The sequence below is a fragment of the Sebastes fasciatus genome, chromosome 8 (assembly GCF_043250625.1).
Source record: "Sebastes fasciatus isolate fSebFas1 chromosome 8, fSebFas1.pri, whole genome shotgun sequence".
Lineage (NCBI taxonomy): Eukaryota > Metazoa > Chordata > Actinopteri > Perciformes > Sebastidae > Sebastes > Sebastes fasciatus.
Genome location: NC_133802.1, coordinates 575,540 through 599,696, shown reverse-complemented (window position 1 = coordinate 599,696; position 24,157 = coordinate 575,540). Strand labels below are relative to the sequence as shown.

The 24,157-nt window shown below is 44.2% G+C and overlaps 1 protein-coding gene across 2 annotated transcripts in view; it reads right to left on the bottom strand.

Annotated features, from left to right (window-relative positions):
- itga5 (integrin, alpha 5 (fibronectin receptor, alpha polypeptide)) overlaps positions 1 to 24,157 on the bottom strand; it is a 55,669-nt gene that overhangs the window by 16,656 nt on the left and 14,856 nt on the right. For both annotated transcript variants that reach the window (XM_074642805.1, XM_074642804.1), the window contains exons 3-19: positions 19,421 to 19,521; positions 18,792 to 18,915; positions 18,052 to 18,113; positions 17,913 to 17,958; positions 17,696 to 17,821; positions 17,561 to 17,605; positions 17,266 to 17,309; positions 16,983 to 17,039; positions 15,614 to 15,666; positions 15,242 to 15,450; positions 13,474 to 13,665; positions 13,332 to 13,377; positions 11,879 to 11,992; positions 10,521 to 10,576; positions 9,966 to 10,123; positions 8,825 to 8,962; positions 2,212 to 2,279 (exon numbers count right to left, since the gene is read on the bottom strand). In XM_074642805.1, coding sequence (XP_074498906.1) covers positions 2,212 to 2,279; positions 8,825 to 8,962; positions 9,966 to 10,123; positions 10,521 to 10,576; positions 11,879 to 11,992; positions 13,332 to 13,377; positions 13,474 to 13,665; positions 15,242 to 15,450; positions 15,614 to 15,666; positions 16,983 to 17,039; positions 17,266 to 17,309; positions 17,561 to 17,605; positions 17,696 to 17,821; positions 17,913 to 17,958; positions 18,052 to 18,113; positions 18,792 to 18,915; positions 19,421 to 19,521 — 1,639 coding nt within the window. The remainder of the gene's footprint in view (positions 1 to 2,211; positions 2,280 to 8,824; positions 8,963 to 9,965; positions 10,124 to 10,520; positions 10,577 to 11,878; positions 11,993 to 13,331; positions 13,378 to 13,473; positions 13,666 to 15,241; positions 15,451 to 15,613; positions 15,667 to 16,982; positions 17,040 to 17,265; positions 17,310 to 17,560; positions 17,606 to 17,695; positions 17,822 to 17,912; positions 17,959 to 18,051; positions 18,114 to 18,791; positions 18,916 to 19,420; positions 19,522 to 24,157) is intronic.

The window sequence follows — 24,157 nt, the reverse complement described above, 5'->3', positions numbered from 1 at the left end:
TCTCTCTCTCTCTATATATATATATATATATATATTTATATATATATATATATATATATGGATAAAGTTGTGTTACGCTGTTGTAAGAAAAGGACATTCTTTGTTTGTGTCTGCTGCTAGTAGAGTGGGCAATAAATTGCTGTTGCTTTAATGAATACATTTTCAGGCTTTGTGTTTGGCATATCCTTTTTTGTTAAGAAAAAAAACCTCACATCGATTTAGATTCATCTCACAAAGCCCCACCATTAAATGGAAACTTTTCTGACGTGGTCATAAAGTCATACATGCTTAATAACACAGAGTAGGACTGTTAAACAACTCCCCCCTCCCTTGCTTCCTCTCGCTCCCTCCACCTCTCCCCACAGCTAAGAACAATGAGAAATTCCATTTGGAGGGCCACACAGACGCTTTTAATTACAGCCCGCTCTCATAAAGCAGAGCAGGAGAGAAAGAGAGGAGAAGATTTCTGAAGCTGGTCCTCGGCCAGCCTGCGAGTCGACCGGAGTCTGACTCTGACTGGCATTGTGCTTTTTAAACCAAACAAAAGGCTCAAAATAAGAAAACGCCAGAAAACCTTAAAGCTTCCCTGCGAGGTCGGACATGTTATGTGCTTTGGCAGCGGAGTAGAAGAAACAACATTAGCAGGAATGATGGATACTTTTTTTAGATCTGAAATTCCACTAAATCACAGCCGTCCCATCAACCCCTCTTACTACTTCATTTACAACAGAGCAGACAAAAACATCGAGCTATTATCTTAAATTGCTCCAATCACACTTTCTACGGCTCAGTTTCCTGAGGTCGCACTTGGACGGAGCGAAGCACTCACAGCAGGTTGTTCCATGTGTGATGGATCAGCCATACATCGAAAGAAATGGAGGCAGATGGAAGATAAATATAGGAATGTGAAATTGAAATGACAGAGCGGGGAAGGGAGTTATCGGGGAGGCTGTTATTTTTGAGAAAACTGCTAACAGATTTCTTGAATCAAAGTGTGGAAGGAAGGCAGGGTGCTCCTCCTGACGGCTTCAGAACATAAGGCGATGTTGGGACTTGCCACACGGCTCCCATACTTTCCCCTTTCATGTCTCCTTCACTGTTTGCCATAGCACCTGTAGAGCAGAGCTGCTTACTGTTTTCAGAGGACAGCGTACCCCAACTCTACTGCAACACACTATTAACAGTCCCTCTCTGCTATGCTAAACTAAACAAAGCAGTGGAACAACAAAAACAGCTGTATTTACACTCCCCATTTGCACAGTGGAGGTGAAGAGTTCAGTGTTCACAGTTTACCATGCATTACCCATCACAGTCTAATTAGGGCTGTCAAAGTTCACGCGATAATAACGCGTTAACGGAAATTCGTTGTAACTAGGGCTGTTAATCGTCAAGTATTTAATCCTCTTATCAACATGGGAGGGGCAAAAATGCATTCTTTATGCAAATGCATGTATATATTTATTATTGTAAATCAATTAACAACACAAAACAATGACAGATATTGTCCAGAAACCCTCACAGGTACTGCATTTAGCATAAAACAATATGCTCCAATCAGCATACAGGCTTGTTGGGCTTGAGCTAAAATGAAGATACTGGCAACATATGAAACTAGAAAGTATAAAGAGGCATTGGTACCAACCATGTCATACTAGCTTGTCGTGAAGGAGGCTAAATAACGCTCCAAACTTGCACTAATTTTTGGCGAGGAAAAACCGGCTTGGCCATTTTCAAAAGGGTCCCTTGACATCTGACCTCCAGATATGTGAATGTAAATGGGTTCTATGGGTACCCACGAGTCTCCCCTTTACAGACATGCCCACTTTATGATAATCACAGCTGTTGTTGCCTGTTGGGCTGCAATATGCCATGTTATGATTTGAGCATATTGTTTTATGCTAAATGCAGTACCTGTGAGGGTTTCTGGACAATATCTGTCATAGTTTTGTGTTGCTAATTGATTTGCAATAATAAATATATACATATATTTGCATAAAGCAGCATATTTGCCCGCCCCCATGTTGATAAGAGGATTAAATATTTGACAAATCTCCCTTTAAGGTACATTTAGAACGGATACAAAATGTGTGATTAATTTGCGATTTATTGCAATCAAATATTTTAATCGATTGACCGCTAATTCTTATATATTTCCGGAAAACCATACACTATGGGGTTTGTAGAAATATATAAGGAAATGAAGAGACTCACCCGTGAACTGCCAGCTTCAAGTCAGGAACACAGATGTTGTCCTCGCCACAGTCCAACAGAATCTGAGCCTAAAAGATGCACATTGGAGGGGGGGGGGGGGGGATAAAAAGGTGTTAAGGGGCTGCAGACAATGTTGATGATCATACTAATAGACTAAAACCCACTTCTTTTACACGTGAGGAGAATTAGGCACACAAGACAAACCAAATGTCTGTTTATGGGAGACAACAGGATGAGTGTAGCAAGATGTGACATGTGGGATGACTAATACATTCCACCACCCGGCCTCCCGACCACCACCCGACACACACCTGCACCGCAGTCCCCCTTATCTACAACACATCATCAGACAATTACAAACAGTGCTGGGACAATGTCTGGCTCAGTGAGGTCATGACAGGCACAGACTCACCCCCCCGAACTGTCCCAGCTGTCCCGGCCGGCACACACACATGCTTTCTGTTTGAGACAAGGAAATGATGAGCGGGGGAAGAGTCCAGTCTGGAGAGGCCGTGCCAGAGGAGATACTCCTGTGGAGCTCGAGCAGCAAAGCTGCCAGCACCCAGCTCTCACCAGTCCCACATCACAGCGTTACGTGGCACACCGCGCTTTCACCACACGCTACACCACCCAGCGAACCACAGCCTGTATAGTATGATCATACGGAGAGGGAGGAGCCTAGAGAAACTTACTGAGACATAGGATATCTATGTTGACCTGAAAAGCAGAAGTGGGGGGTTCAGAGATTACAGTGGAAAGGAGCAGAAACACCGCTGGATAAGCGGGGGCAACCGCTGAACGTGTGGCAGGGCAGCGGCAGGGAAAGCCCTGCGGATTGCTAAATTGCTGCGCCTTGTGACAGTGTGATGATGCTCATGATGATGAGGATAATAAATAGAAATGGAGGAGGAGATTAGAGAGAGCCAAGCGCCCCCCTTGTCATTACACCATCCAGGGGCTCTAATTATGGACAAGATGGTAACCACCATGCTAACTTGGCCACATGTGCACCCTGTATGTCTGAGCAGGGCAGGAAAGCGACGTTTGTAGGCCCATCACTGTAGTTAAACAACAACAACACTGACCTCAGCATGTGACACGATGAGGGCAAGCACCACGCAGTAAAATCAAAACTTGGCAAAATGAGTGAAAACCAATTAATCAAATTCCCACTCATTTGGTAAGATGTTATTATTTTAAGAACAATGGGCCTCATTCACCAATATCTTCCTAAGATTGGTCTTAAATTTGTTCTTGAGAAAAGTCCTAAGAAACGTCAGATTCACGACGTGTTCTTAAACCGCAGACTTGTTCGCATGACTCCCATTGTTCTTGTAAATTGAAAGTGCCAGTTGATCCTAATTAGCAGCATAGGTAAACGCCCTGGCAATACACATAAAAGGGCATGAGACTGAAGGGCCGTGTGCACACAGACATTGAAAAGACAAGTTGAGAGAATTAAGTCAAGAATGCCCAAACAAAAGAGGGTGGAGCATCAGACTCCAAACGTTCTGAAGTGGAGGTACTGCAGGTAGTGAATGCCAAATGAGCTGTCATGTTTAGTAGCGTCACTAGGCCTATAAATAGCATGATTGATCACTAATTATTGGATGGCAAGATTCCCAATTAACACACCTGATGTGAATTGAAGTGTTAGTATAGTGTTTATTTATTTAAAAGACCATAATGCTTTATAAAATAATGAAAATTATTAATTAAAGGGACTGTATGCAAGTTTTTACGCAAATAAACGCATTTTAATTGTTTTTTATTGCCAATGTGTGAACAGGTTTTAACAAATGAGACCTTCCGCGACTTTCTGGGTTTCCTCTATCAGCCTGTAGACTGCTTTTAATGTGAAGAACCCGGGCCCATTTTTCCGGGAAAATCCAACGGATGTGACGTCATGCGCACTCAAAAGTGCCTTTACTCTCCTCAGCCCCGCTACAGGGCTAACAGTGTGCAACCATAACTAACGTTCAGTTAGAAATGGAGTCCGCTAACGGCAACAAACTACCAACACCCACCACAGCTCAGACTCCAACACAAACTCAACAGAAGCACAAAAAAAAACAAGTTATATCTCCTGAAGCCCGTCTTGCAAAACAGGAATGTGAGCGACGTCGGGGGAAAACTAGTGTTGTGGGAGAATAGCAGAGCCAGTGTACGTGGGAAGTGAGTGATGTAGCAAGAGAGAGAGAGCGGCGGTGAAACGAGCGGAGCGGACGAGAGTTAGTTTAGCTTTGAGAAAATCAGTGAATGTTCAGTGGAAGTTGCCGTTTGTGCAGAAATAAATGCTGCAGCTCCTCCAGACCAACAGAGGTTTCCCGTGTCCTGTTTCCTGCTGCTGAGTGGAGTGACGGGGGTTAACTCCAGAGCGAGTTACGTTATCGACTCCGGCCCAGGAGACCAAAGCTACGGTGTGTCCGCTGTCTTCTGACCACGGTCGGGAGGCCGAAGCAGGAAAAGTTAACACTAGGATCAACATCAGCCGGGCCTTCCATTCATGGAGGGACGTTCGTCTGGTCAGCGAACATTACTGCCAAGCAGGTGAAATATAAAGTGATATTGTGGTTTTAGCTGCTAATGTTGCTAACGTTAATCAACATGATGCCTGTCAATCACGTTCAGTCTCGTGTGAGATGCTTCACTGTTCTGACCGATGCTCGCTTGTGTCTTCGTGCGGGCTCGAGCAACAGGACGCTGACTGTTGTTGACTTAACTGCCTCAGGAGTCACTGTTAACAAGACATTTCTGATTCTTACAGAGAGCCCCTTTAAAAATATTATAAATGATAAAAAAAATATGATTGAAGAAAACACAATAACGAGGGATGCTAATTTTGAAAAATGTTCTTAAAGGGACTGTTTGTAACTTTTTAAGCGTATAAATCTACCGGGTCGGGATCCAATGCGCGCTCGCATATGGACGCTCGCATATGCACGCTCGCGTGTGGCCGGAGTCACTGCTCCTCTGCCTGCCTGCCTTCACTCACACAGCGCGCGTTCTCTCTCTCTCGCTCCACCTCTAGACGAGCTTGCGCGCACACTCCACACTCAGAGTTAGTTTAGCTCTGAGAATATCTAGTGAATGTACAGTGGACGTTTGTGCATGCAATAACTGCTGCAGCTCCTCCAGACCAACAGAGGTTTTTCCGTGTCTTGTGAAGTGACGGGGCTCCGCAGCGAGAAATGTTATCGCCTCCGACCGGGTGCCGGTGTCTCCCTGCGGGCGCAGTCGGGAGACGTTAATGTTTCTCTTCCTGCTTCAGCTCCGGCACCGACCCGCTTTTGCTGAAGCAGGAAAAGCCAACTCTAGGATGAGCATTGATTCATGGAGAGACCTCCGTCTGGTCAGCTAACATTACTGCCAAGCAGCTGAAATATAGAGTGATATTGTGGTTTTAGCTGACGTGTGTCGCCTCACTGTTTTGAGCGATGCTGATTCATGTCTATGTAGAGCGAGCACAAGCGCGAGCCGACGCTGACTTTCATTGACTTAACCCTCCTGTTGTCCTCGGGTCAAATTTGACCCATTTTCAAACTTCATTATATCATAAATATGAATTTATTTAATCTAATTTCCCCAAAATATCATTGATGGTTGCCTACTGTGGTCTTTGCAAAAATATTGACCACTACTTTCGTTGAATTGTGGGTGTTTTATTCAAATCTATAGCATCTGTGGTCTTCCCGAGTCAAAATTGACAGGAAGACCACAAGTGTCATTATGTGACAAACTAAAAGTTTACATATACCAGTATGTGATAATCCATCAACATTATGTTCCTCTGATAATAACTATAGTCAAAATAATTCATATCTGCATTTTTTTACTAAAGAAAATAGGTAAAATTTGACGGAAATTAGGTTTATTAACCTTAATTTCCCCCCCAAAAAGTGTAAAACTTAATAATTGGGAATAAAGTTGGCCAAAAAGGTGTAACACAGAATTGGGTGATAGTTTATACTGTATGCTTTATAAACAGTCAAACCAGAGCTGGTCAATATTGACATGGGAAGACAAAAGTTGCATGGTCGACGGGAAGACAACAGAAGGGTTAACGGCCACAGGTAACAAGCATTTCTGAAAGTTACAAATAGTCCCTTTAACCAATAACCGATCCTCGTTAACCGATTATTAACCGTTAACCGACAAGATTTGTGCCTCGCGCCAGCTGCAGTGTTTGAGAACGACAGACAACTGAGTTCACCCGTCCGGGAGCGTATGCTGCGTTCACTGTCTCCAGTTCACCGTTCGGGAGCGTTGATTTAGCAGACAGCCACTTTCCCAGTAAACGGCGTAACGACACTCTGTCTGTCCGGATTAACGATAGCGATTGGCCTACAAACAGTGTGTGTGTTTGTACTCAGTTAGCAGCTGCTAGCGTTGCCGGTGGCTCCGTGTCCGCTGTAGCCACACACATACACTCTGTCAGCAGGTGTAACTTCAGCGAGTTTCCGACCGACTGTGTTGTCGGTGGCGTTCTAGCTGTGAATGTAGGTGTAGCAGACAGTGTGTGTAAAGTTTATTTGTCGGTGAATAAATGCTATGAGGCTACAACTCCTCCGCTCAAGCGAGCTACAGACGGGAGCCAACTTCCTGTATCTGTAACGCCCGCTCCGCCTCTTAAGGTGGACCAGCTTTTCCCCTTCGAGTGACGAGTTTTTCTCAGCTTTTTAATTAATTATTAACATTTCTTTTAACCGTTTGAACCGATAATGTTAATCGGTTAAAATGCTTAATGTCGGTTAACGGTTAAACGGTTAATTATTAACATCCCTAACAATAACCAATTAATTTGCACGAACATGTCAGCACTGTGTGCATAAATTCTGTTCTTACCTAGGAACAAATCCCAAATATGAAAACATTGGTGAATGTCAGAATCTTCATGTTATATTAATGCACAATTTCAGCCATTTCCAAGTTCTAAAAAAAGGCGACAACAACTTGGATCCTTTCTGGTTTTGCAAAAACGAATGATCGCAATTAATAGATCCATCATAATGTCTTCGCTCCTCATAGAAACATCTGGAATGTGTTAAGAAGACAGAGAGATGGAGACGCTGCCGAGCACATCAGCCGTCTCTCATTTTCACTCCAGCTTGAAGAGAGTAAGAACTTGGCCATGAAATGTTACATCGGGGCTGCCACACATTCTCAGAGCATATGTGGGAATCAATAGGGCATCATGTGTCTGATCAAGGCCATTGCTGCGGTAGAGTAGTCACCCTTCACTGTTTCTACACTGTTACATTAACACAGACTAATGTGTATGTTGGCAGTCTGACTCCCACTCCGCTTTTTACACACATATACACAGATCAGGTTTGCCCTCTTTGGGTGTTTGGCTTTTCCAGGTTTGAGGATGATATTTAGCTTGGGCTTGTCTCAAGGTCTCGGCTCAGCAATAGACCACATCTGTCGGAGACCCAACAGCTTTGATATCTAGTCAGGCCATCAATGACAGGGTTCAGTCCCGATCCAAAAAGATAGAAACAAACCACGATAGAGAGAGAAATGGAGATCAAACTACGCTGATTGCCATTCCCCAAATGTTGCTGAACTCACATATGGTGCACGCCGTGCCACAGCTGAATGGATGCCCACGTGTTGTTGTTGAGCCAACTCTTCTCACCGCCAGAAAAAAAACTGGCAACATGCCGCAAGATTTCAACCAGATGGGCAAATAGCCTGGCTGTGACCCACCCTGAAATATCTAGCAACCTTCTGTGTCTGCAGCTCTGGAATGAGTCACTTATGTACCGTTACGCAGCCAAGCAATTCCTCCCGGGACAGAGAAACACTCTGCTCTACATATGCCTCACATTTCCATTTTGAAAACAGCTTTCCAGACACTCCGGACCTCTTCCCGGCGGAGTAATTTAGAATCTACATTAAAAAGAACAGACTCCCTCTTTCATCGGGGACAGGAGAAAACCAGTGAGTAGGTGGTCGGTGATACAGCGAATGATTACTCAATGTGGCGGATATTCTTATCATCAGCTCAGAGTGAATGAGCCTAAGCAATCTAAGACCCATATGTGCATTATTAGGCAACGCTGCTCCGCCATATATTGATGCTAGAATATCACCAAGCCGACATCAAAGAACTAGCAGTGATGTAGGCCGACTGTTGTGTCGCCCACGTCGTCTTTGTCTTGGCGAACAAGTTGCACTCAAACACACCACAAAGACTACAACCAACGGCCAGTTAGCAAGTATGTTCTGCACCTGCATGAGATGAAGTAACTCTCCACGCCAGCAGGTGGCGGTAGTCTGTATTCATCATTCAAAAACGGAAACCGGAAGACTGAGGACGGCAGATATACAAGCTGTTGTTATGATACGTATATGAAACAAAGTGCCGTTTGCCAACCACTTTCACACCACTCTCACACACCCCTTAGCTTCATTCCAGATGGTTTCCACATGCTGAATCGGCCAAAAAAACTATAGTGCAGAATAGAGCTGACGAACATACCGAAAAAACTAGGCCGACAGACGCTCACCGATGGCCCCAAACTGCCCGACAGCTTGGTGTGTCGGGGCCTTTTGTTAACTGTGCTGGATGGAACATTGTGGAGTAGTGTAGTGCGTGTGAAAATACCTTCTGCTCAATTATGTTGGTGGTCTGATAGTTGAGGATGGGCCGCAGGCCGTGGGAGTCAGCAGCAGCTTTTGGATCCAGGCTGAAGTTCAAGGCCACATAAATGGAGGAGAGTTTATCCCTGAAGTCTTTCTCATCCTGCAGTCAAAGAAACACACACCAGGGTTTTTGTCAGATGCAATTTGTACAAAAAGTGAGAGACTGTTGTTCAAGAATATCCCAGGATTTAGATTTGCATCATAACCTTAAAAAATAACCACATTGTAGCAACAATCTTCTCTCTGTCCGGTAATCCACATTACCACTACTGTTACAGTCTGTGTGTTGGCAATAATCTTGACGCAAAATGAATCTTCAGAGGCAGTAACTCAATTTACTACAGTAACTACTTGGCACACCGGTCAAAAACTGTTGTCTTGCGCCACCGACTGCTTAACCTTAACTGAGAGCTATTGGCTTTGACTTGGTCAGTAACATAATTAAAGGAGCATTTCAACATTTTTGCTACTAAGATATTAAACACACCTTATCAATTCTTAAAGCTGAAGTAGGCAGGTTGGAGTAAATATGATTCAAAAAAGTTATTTTTAGAAAACGGTCACTATATCCTGACAGTAGTGCATGAGACAGATAATCTGAAAAAAATCATGTGCCTCTGTGTCCTCTGGTGTCCTCCTGTGTCCTCCGGTGCTCCTAATGGCATCTACAAGATTTCACAGACCGGAGGAGAACAACCAATCAGAGCCGAGCTGGGGCCTTGCCGTCTCTGAGCAGCTGTGAGAAATAGGCATTACAGTAACAGAATCTTGATTCATATTTGATCAGCGCTGCCTAGTTTGACCGTTTGATCAGAGTTTGCGAGTGATTGACAGCTGCCTCGTTGAATGAACAGCCAATAGGAACGCTCTCTCTCTGAAATGACCTGTGATTGGCCAAAGTCTCCCATCACAGGCTAGATGTTCTAAAGCCTGAAAACAGAGCCATGAGGAGGAGCAGAAGTCTAGTACAATATGTTGAAAGGTTATTATGGAATATTTGCCCGATGATGCCAAAAGCTTTCTGCCTACTGCTGCTTTAAGTCACAGACAGGACGAATATATTCACAGTCAGAGGTTTTTAATTAGTGAGAAAAAGAGCATACTCTTAGGTAGATCTTGGTGTTGTTGCACACACGCTCGCCGTGGCGCACCCTCACACTCCTCTGGAGCGAGGGCTGCTGGGAATCCAAGAACAGAGCCCTCCTCACGGCGCCTTTCTGCTTGTGCTTGTTACTGTCAAGCTGCACCTCCACCTGGAAATCTGGAACACGTAAAACACACAAATGAGCATTCACGACATGACGAATGCTCTTGAGTCACGTAATGACAGGTTTAAAAAAAGAGCTCCATAAATACTCTGGAGCACACACACAATGTAGTCAATGTAACTTGCACTTAATGGCACGGGGAACACTTGTATATAAAGGAAGGAGCAATTAGAGATAATAACTAGGGGTTGATAGGGTAGGGGATTGAGCATGGAAGAGGTTGGATCATTAAGATAGTTTGCACACTGCACTCCCTTTTTGTCATAACAAAATCCAGAAAAAGCCAGCCAAAACACTTACAGAGCGTTATGGATTCAAAACATTACCATTGGTGGCTATTTGACAGTTTCCTCGCTTGTAATAAAGCACAGATGTGGAAAATTGGCTTACCTAGGACGTCTGGTAGGTGCTTCCCATCAGCAGATATGCAGAAACTCAGGTTGACACTGTTTTGGACAGAAGGGACAAGGACATGATGAGGGAAGCATATTCATTCATGGCAGAGATTCAGTATAAATATACTGTACGCACACGAGACACCTTGCTTGCCCTCACTTGTTCTCTCTTGTGGCCCACTTTTCTTGTGTCAGCTCCTTACATGGTTCACATTACAAGGTACGACACGTAATGGGAATACAATGCAAAAAATGCCAAATGTTTGGAGACGTACTGGCATCTGACTGCTTTTGCCAGCCAAGCTGATAAATTGTTGCGTCTCCGTTTCCACCCACAGCCCCCCCAACTCACACACACACACAAAAGGAATAGCAGAGTTAAGAAGGGTGAAATTGGGCGACTCAGGTTTCAGTGCTGACCAGTCAATGGCTGTCTATATAAGCCTGTAGCTCTCTCCCATGACATCAGCCGCACAACACGCTGCTGCTGTCCAAAAGTCTGCAACCCCCAAAACCCCCAATCCTTTTACTAGTAAACCCTCACAAGAGGAGCAGAGTAAACTGTGGAAGAAGTGAAAAGGGAAAAAGGGTGAGTCTGTTGAAAAAAAAAGGGAAGAGAGGTGAAAAATGAGACATAAAGACACAGAGTTCTTTTGAGGAGTTGTAATAACTTCATGTATAAGCTCCTGTGTCTGCGCGATCGTGTGCGCACGCTCACGGGAGTCTACGTGTCCTGATGTTTCCCAGCTGTGTTCCACTACCAAACAATATCTCATTCAAAAAGCAAAAAACCTTCCAGCCCCTCCTCTCCCGCCCCCCTCCCACTATCCGTTGTGCTCTCCTTTCACCCCCACCAAAAAGTCCTCATCACCAGGCAACGTAGTGTAATCAAGACACATGTGTATACAAGAGTTTCCTTTATGGATCAGGATCTGGAAAGGGGTGGGGGGGAGGGGGAGCAGACACATGAGCACGGTGTCAAGCATGTCGAGCAGCGAGCAACCGTCATCTGTTTCCTCTCCCCCTCCCCTGTTCTGGAACTGAATGCTGCACACATTTTGGAGGAGGCCAAAAAACGGCTAACAATGCTGCTATTCAGCATCTCTGCTCCTCAACAGAAACAGTGTGATATGAAGATATTTTGAAAATAGGTCAGATTAGAGCAGCTCTCGGTACAAATTAATACCCGTGACTGCTGATGGAGAGGATATTCCTTATCAAACTTCCTGCCAGGATAGGAGTGTTTATGCATGTGGGGGGAAATGGGGAAGAAAACTAATGCCAACAGAGCAGTACTGAAGCAGAGTGGCAGGAAGCTGAGTGTTGGTACCGGACAAGCTGCTGAACACTCACCAGGAAACAGGAATGCTGGCGTTTCCATTGGTGACCATGCAGTTCTTCTCCTCTTGGTTGATCATGGTGGGGGAAACTGTCAGAGAGGCACTGGTGTTAACTATTGGGCGTGATCTGTAGGGAACAAAAATGTAGATTGAACACTCAATCATCAAAGATCACATTTTCACTTTTACTGCCTTAAAGGGACAGTGTGTAGAATTTGGTGTCATCTAGTGGTGTGGTTGCAGATTGCAACCAACTGAGTACTCCTCCGCTCACTCCTCCCTTTCCAAGACTGCGGTAACGTGAGCCGCCGAGTGCAAAACCATGGTAACGCCGTTCACCTCGCTCAGAGGCCATCCTTACCATAAAAACATTACCTTAGGAGCAACGGAAGTCAGAAGGTGGCTGGTGGTACCATGGTTTTGGATCTGTGGCTCACGCTACCGCAGTTTCACAAGCGTGTTGGAGAACTACGGTGGCCTTCAGGTAACGCGAAAGGAAACTGTGAAAGGCTCTCTCTAGAGCCAGTGTTTGGTTTGTCCGTTCTGGGCTACTGTAGAAACATGGCGGAGCAACATGGCTCCATGAAGAGGACCCGCCAAAGAACATATATTGCCAAGAAGTGAAAGTCAATTGTTCGTTCCATTGCAACATCAGCGCCCAGCAGCAGAGCTACGCTTCCGCCATTTTGGACTGAAAGTCCTAAAGACTACTGGTAAAACGTCCACCTACAAAGTGCCGTACAAAAGTAAAACAAAATTATTTCTATTCTATTGTCATATTCTATTGAAATGGCCTGTGTTAAACAATAAAATATTATAAATATATTACGCATTTCAGTCCAAAATGGCGGCAGTGGGGTTTCGTCTTTTTGTTTTTATACTCTTTGGACCCGCTCCCTATATAAAGGGCTCATTCTAAGCTAACAAAAACACTGATTATATACTAATGGAAACAACATAGTTATGAATATTATATTCCATTTCTGTTAATAGATCCACAAATTACTACACATTGGCCCTTTAAAGAAATAGCTTGAAAATATGCTTATTTGCTTTCTGAGAGTTAAATGATAAGATCAATGCCATTCTAATATCAGTCCGCTAAGGAGGCGGTTAGCTTAGCAAAGAGTCTAGAAACAGAGGGAGACACCTGTCCAAAGGTTAAAGAAAATCCACCAACCAGCAGTTTTAAAACCTGCTCTTTTACACAGATGTTGTACAGATTAAACAAACAGGATTATGTGTATGTTAAAGTGAGCTTCGGAGGTGCTGCTAGGTGGATTTATTTTTACATTTGAAAAGAGCCAGGCTAGCCGCTTCCTTCTCTTTCCAGTCTTTATGCTAAGCTAAGATAACACTCTATTTAGTGTAGACATAGTATCGAATTTCTCAGCAAGGAAGTGAATAAGCATGTTAATCAAACATACTGGATGGTTCCATACAGTATATGATTGAAAACAACATACCTATAGAGAACAGCCTTATTGACACCAAAGGCACCAACAATGAGATCTGAGGAAATAAAGGAGCAGAATTAGAAAACATGACTACAATACTACAAATATAAAAAGCTAATGGTGGCCATTGCATACTTGCAGCCTCACTCACCTGGGTATCCGTTCATGTCCAGGTCCTTAGCACCTCTGAGGGCGAATCCAAAGCTGGCAGGAATAGCCCCAGCAGCCCACTGGCCAGTGATCACCTGAGAAGGCTTTTCCCTGAGTCCTTCTGAGTATCCATTATAGATATAGACCAGTCCCTGCCGATCGTCCCCTCCAAACGGACAGCTGATAGCCACATCTGCCAAAGGTAAAAAGTGAGAACAAATTTAAAAAAGAAAATATTAGGCTGTATCCACAGTAAGCAGAAATGAAAGCAGCTACTATTATAAGGCCGACCATTCCTTTTAGTAACAAGAGTCAAGGTCTGCAGCCAGCGTCTTTGTAAGGCTATATATAGGTATAGCTGTGCTTTGAGCTAAATGCTATGTTCACTAATTAACATTAAAATACAACTGAGGCTAATCATGTCATTAGTTTTGCTGGTATTTGGTCATAAACTGAAGTTTTAGCAGTCCGTGGATCACCAAAGTAAATAGGCTTCATCCTTTTAGGACCATACATCAGTCTGGGTACTTCGCAAAATGTCAAGGCCCCGATAGAAAACCAAAGATCCTATAGATTTCAATGTAATTTGCCGTGTGTTTGGATTGTGATTTTGGCAAGTTTGTAGGCATTTATTTCTTGTTAAGCAAACGTTTGTTTTATACACTTTTCAAAAAATGTACTGCGACCTTGTCTGAACCTGAGCGTTCGTGACATCTTAATATTTTAAGGTTGATCGCCATCCTTCCCCTTCAGTCTGATGTTGCTATACTGTAGGACTGTACTGCAGCAGCCTCCCAAGCTAGCTATCCATCAATAGTAACTGTCACCAGCATCATTTAATGATTTACCACACCAACAGTGAATATTCATGTATCTCATGTGCCTCAAATCTCAGTGTGAAAGCCTCGGTTAACCCACTACACAACAGCTTTTCGGCATTTTCCCGTTCCTCTCGGTGTGTGACGGTGCGTTTCTTTCCCCCAAAGGGGGGCATGGCCTTGGCGATGACTCGATGCTCATCTGGTCTATGAAATGAACAAAATGTCATGGGAATACAGCCAATGGTCTGGACTAAAGTGCTGGACTGACTAACCACCCAATAAACATTTCAAACCCGAGCCATGTCACTTGTGTATCGAGAAAGGTTTGTCTGGGTAAGGCAGTTGGCCTACTAAACCTCCATCGTCAAATTAATCACACTAGTCAATATTTTAGCTGTCCAATAGAATGGAATAGAAATACAAGTTATTATAAAAAAAAAAAATCATTTACACATACAGATTTCGTTCTTTGCCTTTGTTACTTTTGCTAATTTGCACTTTAAAAAACTACTACTGCTTAATGGAGCAGTTTGTAGGATTTAGTGACATCTAGTGGTGGTTCAACTGAATAACCCTTCGCTCACTCCTCCCTTTCCAAGCATGTCGGAGACTACGGTGGCCTTCAGGTAACTTCAAAACGCGAAAGGCCCTCTCTAGAGTCAGTGTTTGGTTTGTCCATTCTGGGCTACTGTAGAAACATGGCGGAGCAACATGGCGGACTCAATGAAGAGGACCTGCTCCCTATGTAGATATGAAGGGCTCATTCTAAGCTAACTAAAACACAACGATTCTTAGTTTCAGGTGATTATACACTAATGAAAACATAGTTATGTATATTCCATGTCAACCAATAAATCCACCTAAATCCTCCATACTGGACCTTTAAAAAAATAAATCATGACGCTAACTAATATTACTCAATCCCCCTTCTACAATCCCCATTCTTACCATTGAAACCATCCTGGTTCAGATCTCCCAATGGTGCAATGGTGCTGCCAAATCTCCCAAACACCTGGGTGCCTGTCAGGTGAGGTTGGTGGAGCTCCAGGTTCAGGGGGCCACGCTGCAGGTAAACATAAACCCGGCCCATCTCTTCTAGACGGCCATCGGAGCCCCGGACCATGAACATGGGCGCTCCCACCAGCAGGTCAGTCATCCTGAGGGCAAGAAAGGAAAATCCCAAACTCATTTAAACTCAGACACGTTGCCGCCTGTAATGGGTTGTTGGTGGCATCCAATTTAAGACTCTGCCAGCTAATTATCTAGCAGGAAAGAGACAGAGGAAGAGAGGGAGGGTGAGAAAAACAGACAGGGACTCACCCATCACTGTTGATGTCAGTCGTTGCCACTGCATACCCAAAATATGATCCCATCTGTAAAAAAAAGTGTTTCCATGACTGAAAATCTCATCATAAAAAGACACTAACATCATCACGATTTGGTTTGTTCTTAAGGCTGGCACATACTAACAGATTATTCAAATCTTGAAAGATTTTGAAAGATCTTGAAAAAGTAAGAGACCCCACACTATGTTAAATTTAACAGTTTTGTTCCTATAGTGTGTGGTGAGCAACGATTTGGCCAAAACAGCACACCACATATAGATTCCATTCATGAACAGCAAGAGTCACAACTAAAAAAAACAGAATCTCGCGAAATCTCTCGCGATCAAAAGTGAACAAACATGGCGGTCAACGGGCAGGAAGAATTAACGTTGTGAGTTAATGCACTACTTTATACTGAAAATTCACGAAGAAAAAAGAAAAATAATGCATGAAGTCATGGAGACATGTTAAATAAATCATTGCCACAAATCAATGAGTTGGTCCTCCATTTCTGAGGTCCAGCTTACTGCTACTTTATGCTTTACGTTTTGAATTATGGCGGTTGTTGTCCTTCCGCTTCAGTCAGCTTGGTTCTCTATTGGCTATCGATCTTTCCCACATGACTGCATCATCAGCTGTCCCCGGGGTTCCCCACACACAACAGGAGATCCGATCGTTAATATTGAACATGTTTAATATTTAGGATTTGAAATTGGTGCGTCCGGTATGGACTTCCGACTCGATCGGAGATGTAAAAAACATTCTTAATACCTCACACCATGGGAATATCTGGAAAGATGATCTTTAGAACCATCAAACAAATCGGGGCTTTGCTAACGATTGTCGCGAGGGGGGGATCGGGTTGATTCTCGTGTAGTGTGTATCCGGCATCAGATAACACAAAAACTTCAGACTTGCTTTCTGCATTACTAGAAAAAAAGGGAGATTTGAAGGAAACATGGAGGCCTGATGGATTTTACAGGTTTCTGTTCCAGGTCAGTTTCATTTTCTTTATTTTCTGTCATTAACCTTGGGTCAAAACAAGAGTGTAAGCAAATTCACTTGTGATTTTATTTATTCAGCTGTCTCAATCATCACTGTTTAAACAAGCTCAGTGCCTCTCTATTCCCAGAACCATTTGCACAAATTGCCACTGCACTTTCCCCTAAATAACCGAGCTTTACAACAAACCACCAAAGAGACCAAAATCTAGTTAAGAGAACGTTGTAAAGGAAATTATTTTTGCTTACACTGACTCAACAAGTTAAGAGCTCTCACGAGGAGCCAAGCAATGAAAACACAGAGGAAGTGGAGCATGAAGGAGCTTTTCTGTCGAGGCCAGAGACAGGAGCTCTCTGACTCACCTGCTCGCCAGTGTAGTTGATCATCGTCTTCAGATCTGTACCGTTCAGAATAGACACCTGCAAAACAGCAGCCACATATGGTGAACGTCTTTTTATACAGTCTATAATAAGCAGTCTCTGGTACGGAATTCACTGTGAAAATAATTCCCACTGTGACAACACCACTGAGGCTGTTTTCTTTCTTTCATTTTCCTGTATCGGCCCCAAATTTAAAGCCCAGGCATCTTATCCTAAAAGCACCAAAGTGAGAGCCAAAATGAGTGTAATGATTAAGCTTTCTTACCGAACCATAAAGCATGAGTCCTTTCGGAACGCCAGCCACAAAATCTGAAGTGCACAGAGAGATGAAGCAAAGATTTAGGAGGGAAAACACACAGGTCAAAGCCCAGCAGGAGGGTACGAGAATTCCTGTATTGATGACATTTACAGCTCAATAATCATGTAAAATATTGTAGCTGACTCTGTTCACTCCAGCTGTAATATTTGCATTGCTATGTGACTGCCGTTATGTGTTTTGCTTCCTGCATGCATCACCTAACATATGCCATGTGCGTGCATAACCTCTTTTATTGACTTACCTTCCACCTGATCACCACTGAATTCCCCAACAGCGATAGAGTAGCCTGCAGACAACATGACAGACATCAGCCTCAGCTTGAATAGCGACCAAATGAAGAGATGTGTGAATGTGTGGTTATATTAGCTGCTCTTACCTTGGTAGCTGTCATCATGTTCAGCCATGACCTGTCTGGTCTGGATCTGGCCCTCCACAGACTGCATAAAATAGCCCGGGTAGTACGCTTTGATGATGTCCTCTTTAGCTGCAGAGATCACCTGACCTAAAGTAAGACCAAAGAGTCATGAAAATAAACTTGGAAGAACATTTTGAGACTTGGTTTGTCAGATTTCCATGTGGAAATCCCTACATACCTTGCCAGAAGTAGCTGCCTGGCCCTCCCAATACCACTTTGCCATCCTGAAAGATAAAACCTGCGAATTACTACAATGAAAAAGGAAAAGATTATCCCAGAAACCTCAAGTGGTTCCCTAACAGGAACTTAGTTATTACCGTTGTGAAGTCGGCACTGAATCCTCCCTGACAGTAGCCTTGTCCCACCGCATCACTGATCTCTGTAACATACAGGAGTGGAGTGGTGCATCATGAATAATTTGATGTAATAACTGTTTAATAATCCAAAATTTCTGATTTCAAGTCATTACTGCATCAACAAAAACATTTCCCCTGATCTAACTCCCACATAGAAGACATCTGTCTAAGCTGTGTAAGCTATGTAAAAAAAAACGATCCATGTTAAAAGGATAGTTCAGGTGTTTTGAAGTGGGGTTGTATGAGGTAGTTATCGTTAGTCGGTATATTACCTACAGTAGATGACGGTCGGTACCCCCCCAGTTTGGAGAAGCAGACGGGAGTTTCCATTCGGGAGCAAAGTAATGTACTGCTGTGGACGGGGCCGGCAGCAAAAAATATTTTAGACAGCTGTCTAGCTGTCTGACGGCAAGGTAAAGCAGTGAAAATATTTTAAATATAGCGTACACTCAACCTTTTTTTTAGGTGACCCTTTCTTTTAGGTGGCTAAAATATGTTTTGTGCCGGCCCCGTCCACAGCAGTACATTGCTTTGCTTCCATGCTGGAACTCCTGTATGTTTCTCCAAACTGGGTGCGTGCCGATCGTCATCTACTGTAGGTAATACACCGACTATGGATAAGTACCTCATACAACCCCACTACAAAACATCCAAACTATCCCTTTAACATTACTGACGGTCTGAAGAGAGGTCACAGTTACCTGTGCGGCAGGGAGCGTACTCCACAAATTTGGTGAAATTATGGACTGAGAGGTAGCAGGTTCCTGTTGCGTCAGAATGGGGGACATCCTTTTCAGTCCGCCAGGAGTACAGAGGGGCGCAAGCCTGGGGTAGATAGGAGGTGGAGAGAGATGGGGATTGGCGGGGGGGTGGGGGGAGGGAAATGTGGTGATGAATGAGGTGAGCTTTTAGGTGGGAGATGTTTTTCCAGTTGCAACATCACACTGGTGAACTCAGGGGGAGACCCAGGCTGAGGTCAGCGGTACATCTGGAGCAGGGTAACCGCCGTAACTCAACCCAGGTCACAACCCGTACTATCAGACCAAACAAGAGGCGGCTCCACTTTGATGTCACAGGGGGGGCACAAAAAGTTTCTTTACACTGTGTGTTGAGACTAGAGCTGAAAACTGGACCAGAGTGACAACAACTTAATGTACAGTAATGTGTGAGACAAATTTCTGACAAAGAACTATGCACATCCCCCCTGACGTCAGAGTGAGACATCACTCGAAGTTTCTCACAGCAGAGCACCAGTGGTGTGGTGCAGAGCTGAAACTCTAGTCCTTCTCTTACCCAACCCCCAAAATCATCCCCGAGAGGGTCACCTTACCAGTATAGTGTCACCGTGAGAACGTACAGTGGCGCCGAACCATTGGTGGGATTTGAAATCAACCTGATGTTCCGTGTCGTTGAGCAAGACGGTGCGATCCCCTTGGAACAACACAAGAAAATGACACTGAGTAATAGCACTATGGCAAAACATGCATTCATTCATTTGAGTAACTTAATTCTGCCTTCCCCTCCCAGGCTCTTGGAAACATCTGGACAATTGGCAGAAAGCAGGCGTTAAGACTCCAGTTGTTAGACTATTATTCATTCAAAGACAATCAGGGTGAGAATTTGAAAAGTATGGCAACTCGGCCGCAGTTCAGGAGATAGTAGTTCTTGGCCGGGTTTGGACCGGACTAGTTTAACCTCCATGACCCTTTGCTGTGTTTGACCACCTGGCCACTAACGCTGATCTCCAACTTCAACACTTTGACAGCAGCAGGTGACATGACAGATGGTCTGGGGAGTCAGGTTTAAAACTCAACTTTATTGGAAGACAGACGTTGCATCTGTGCTGCGACGGAGAGTGAAATGCAAACAAATTGATTCGGTAAGGAAGTCACATCACTTCCATAGAGCTCACACACTGAGGGCTTCACAGTATGAACTGACATAGGAAATGTTCAAATGTGAGGTCAGGAGCAACCGAACCACTCTTACTTAACCCTTTGCAGTCCTCAGTAGGGCTTGGATGATACACCTATCTCCCGATTTGATACTATCATAATACTCAGGTGCCGATTCGATATGTATTGCGATTTTTAAGTATTAGTATAAAATCTCTAAATTCTTACAGTAAAAATGTTTGATTTTCCGCATGTATGTAGTCAGAGATGTCCTGAAGTCAAATATATCAGTCATTGTCAGGAATTATTTATTACATTTTTTTCAGCAACCAAAAAAATCTAAGAATAAAGACATTTCCCTCACAGATTAGTGGTATTTTCTTTTTAATTTATAAGGGACATGTAATGTTTTATACTTCTGGTGAATATAATCCATCAATCTTATTTCCATAGATGTATTTTGTAGATACAGTTCCCTTTGTTAACACCTTATTTTGAAAACCGGACGTAGTGACACGTGTCTACTTCCTCTAACTTCTCCAAGGTGGTCTCTAGCCCTCCCGTCAGCTCCGTTCTCTTTATCCATCCATGGTCAGCTCCATCGGGGCCGTTTGAATGCAGAGAACATAAATGTCAGTATCAACATTGTTTCCGTGACAGAGTTAGCATGCAGCTTAAGCCGTGATGTCTAGCTCTGCTTTTCCTGCAATGTGTGAAACCCAAAGTGTTTCCATCCTTTACTGGATGTGTAGTGTTTACCACGCTGGATTTAACATGGGAGGTGCAGGTCGTATGCACGCGGACCCTTCGCCGTTTTCTACCTTTTCGTTTCGGCCCGCTGAGGTTTGTTTTGGTTGACAGATACAGAACGGATATGATGTCACGTTACTCAGATTACAACAATAAAAGCGGTAACTTCTCTCTACCTCCGCATAGACTCAAATGAAGCAAACATATCGATTCTGGCATTAAAAAATTTCAAAATTGTAAAAAAAAAAAGAAATTGCGATACATAGGTTTGTTTTTCCCACCCCTAGTCCTCAGACTCATTCCCCCCTGTAGACTTTGTCAAACCACAGGCATATTGCAAAAGAGCAGAACAGGGTCTGAGGCTAGATGCTGCAAGAGATCATGACCTATGTGGACGTGAAGAAAGCAGGCTGTGCGTCAGGCCTCTTTCTCCATGCCTGTCCGCCCCTGGTCTTTCTTCCCAGCCAACTCGGCAGCCTGGAGCTGCTCCGTGTCTTTGTGGAAACAGCGAAGGGGCCGGGGTCCAAGCATAACATACACACTCTGGCCCAGCTTCCTCATAGCAACCTCCCAGTCATCTCTGTTTAGGCACACACTTCTCTCCCCCTTGCTCTGTTTTCATTTTCAATATTATCTCCATCTTCCTATTCATTTTTCTTATACTATCTCGCCCTAGTCACCGCGTTTATACAGCCCCTTTCTCTCTGTTGCTTTCAGGGAGCGCTGCTCCTCTTCACCCCAGACAGTAAGCAGAGAGATTGTAGTTTTTTAACTGTATTTCTGTTTAATCTCCAACATCGGGGTTTCCTGCTAGCGTTATTCATCATGGGCCTACAGCAGCGAGCCCTACCCCCAGTGATTTAGTCATACAGTTAATAACATGACCAGCCCTTCAAACGGCTCCTTATAAGCTTGTTACTTTAACTAATCTGCCTAAGCTGCATGGTGCTTTTTCTTAAAGCGTACACTTTCTTAATATTTTCATAACTCAGCGGTCTCTGTTTGGATAAGGCCACCAGGGAAAGGTAGGAGCTGCACAGTGACTGTTTGAGTCATGTTACCAAGGCAACCAGAAGTAGCAGCGGAAAGTAACTCATTCTGGATAACTGTGATTAGTTATCTGGTCTTGTAAAAGAGAGGGGAGCACATCAACGTAACCGCCTTAAGAAGTTCTCACATGGCAGCATTAGTTATAGCATTGGGTCTGTGTCACTATAATGGGGGATGAAAAGTTCTGTTTGTTGTCTGCGAGGCGACTGAAGGCAGCCAGCTGGAGTCACGTGGAATGCTTTCAATGAAAATAGAGGAGATCCAGAGCGGAGATACCCAGAGACGGGCCCCAACAACATGTCATCTGACCAAAGTCCCCCTGGGAGGACGGTTAGAGCGCTGCGCCAATGGGACACGGTGCCCGGCCCGGTCTCTCCCGAGACCGGCAGAGGAGTGTGGGGGTCTGGAGAGCGTCCACTCTCGTCTTTGAACTGTGTGTGAGACGACAGCCATTAGTGGCATTAGAGCCTCTCATTGTGAGTGTGTATTTTTGTGTGTGTCGGCAGGGTTGAAGACAAATGGCCAAATTCACTCATCACATCAGCCGGCCCTGTGGGAGTACCAACAGCAGGAGACCAGAGGGGACAGAGCGGAGGAACAGGGCTCTGGTTTCTCCCTCTTTCCCCCGTCCCCTCTGGCCTTCTCACCCTCCCTCCCTTCCTACCATCCTTTATGTGCCCTTCTCACACCCTCCCTACTGCCCTCGCTCCCCCTCTCCTCCTCCTCCCAGATCCATAGACAGGCTCTTATCTCAGTGGAAGAGGAAGTGTATGGGAGGGGGCCTCTGGCCACTTTGACCTAATTAGTTAGGCTAATTAAGAGGGTCTGTGGCCTGTGTGTCAGAGCTCAAACACACCAAGAGACAGTGAGACCTATGACACCACTTTAGCCGGGTTTCCACCAAGAAGTTCCTGGTAATTTTAGTCCCGGGCTGGGACTACTTTTAAAGGTTCCTTCAGACCATTGTTGTCTGCATTTCAATAGCGGCCTAATGACCTGAGAAAATGAAGCAAATTAGTCCGATGAAAAGCAACATGACATTGGACAAGGGCTGCTGGTTGTAAACACACTCTACAATTTCATCTAAAAAACACGTAGAAAAAAATTGTCTCACTGCAATGACATTTACTGCTGCATAGTATTTACTGATGTACGTTGGATAGAATGAATGAAAATTAAACTAAGATCGTCAGTCTCCCCAGTAAATCATCTGCTGAATGTTTGATGGTTGCTTATTTGTGCACCGCAGTGAAATAATCAGAAAATAACTTTTGTTCTCTCTTTCACAGCAATGCTGCGCTTCCCTCATCCTAAAATGGTCGTAGATCGATAGAGTACGTCCTTGTTTTATGAATGAAGTGGTACACAAGTTGAAGCAGCAGTGATGTGTGTTTCACCAATCAGCGACGGTGATCCCTGCAAACCCCACCCCGAAAGTTCCTGTGCTTTCAGAAGCTGGTTTTCCACCAAAAGTTCCTGGGACTTTTAGTCCATGGAACTACTTTTCAAGGAACTAAAAGGTTCTTTCAGCCCACCGTTGACCTGCAAATTAGTCCGCTGACGCATGAAAAAGCAACATGACATGGCACGAGGGCTGCTGGTGGTTACAGCAGTAAACTTCACCCTTAAAGTACCGTTACTTTGAGGGGGGTAAAAAGGTCCCATAAAATGTCCCCGGGATTTCTTGGTGCCAGGAGAAAGTTCCTGTGGTCGAAACGGGGCTTCTAAATACTCCCCCACGACCAGGGTCTTTTTCGGGGGTAAAATGTCCTCGGAACTTTATTTAAATCCTGATTTAGTTCCTCAAAAGGTTCCTAGTTCCAGGGAAAGGGCTGCTGCTGTTGAAAAGGGGCTTTAGTGGTGGAATACCACATACTCACTAGTGGAAGATAGCAATCCTTTACTCAAGAGATTCATAGCGGAGAACGTTTTTTTTTAATTCTGTCTGTCTTTTTTTATTGCTCCAGCATTTACTCTCAGAATTGGCAACGAAAATAGTCACAGCTACAGTAAATGAATTGCAGCAGTAAATGTCATCCATATAACAGCTGTTTGGCACAGCCACATTTGCATGCAGATGGACTTGGACTTGGACTTATATAGCATGCAGATGTCCATGTATTGAGTGTTCCTCCGCTGTGCGGTGGTTCTGCTGCAATCCAGATGTCAGAACCGGCTCTGGTACTCTTCTCGGCTTTTTCAAAAGGCCCCTAGAAAATATGAAGGACACTCTGACAGCCCAGGGGACTAACCTTCACCGTGAGGCCTCACCGCTCGCTCATGACATCACTCCCTGTTGCCTCCAGCCAGCGCCCGTGGATGCGCAACACATTTCATGTTGCAAGAAAAACAGTGCAAAAATAGTGGAGCGA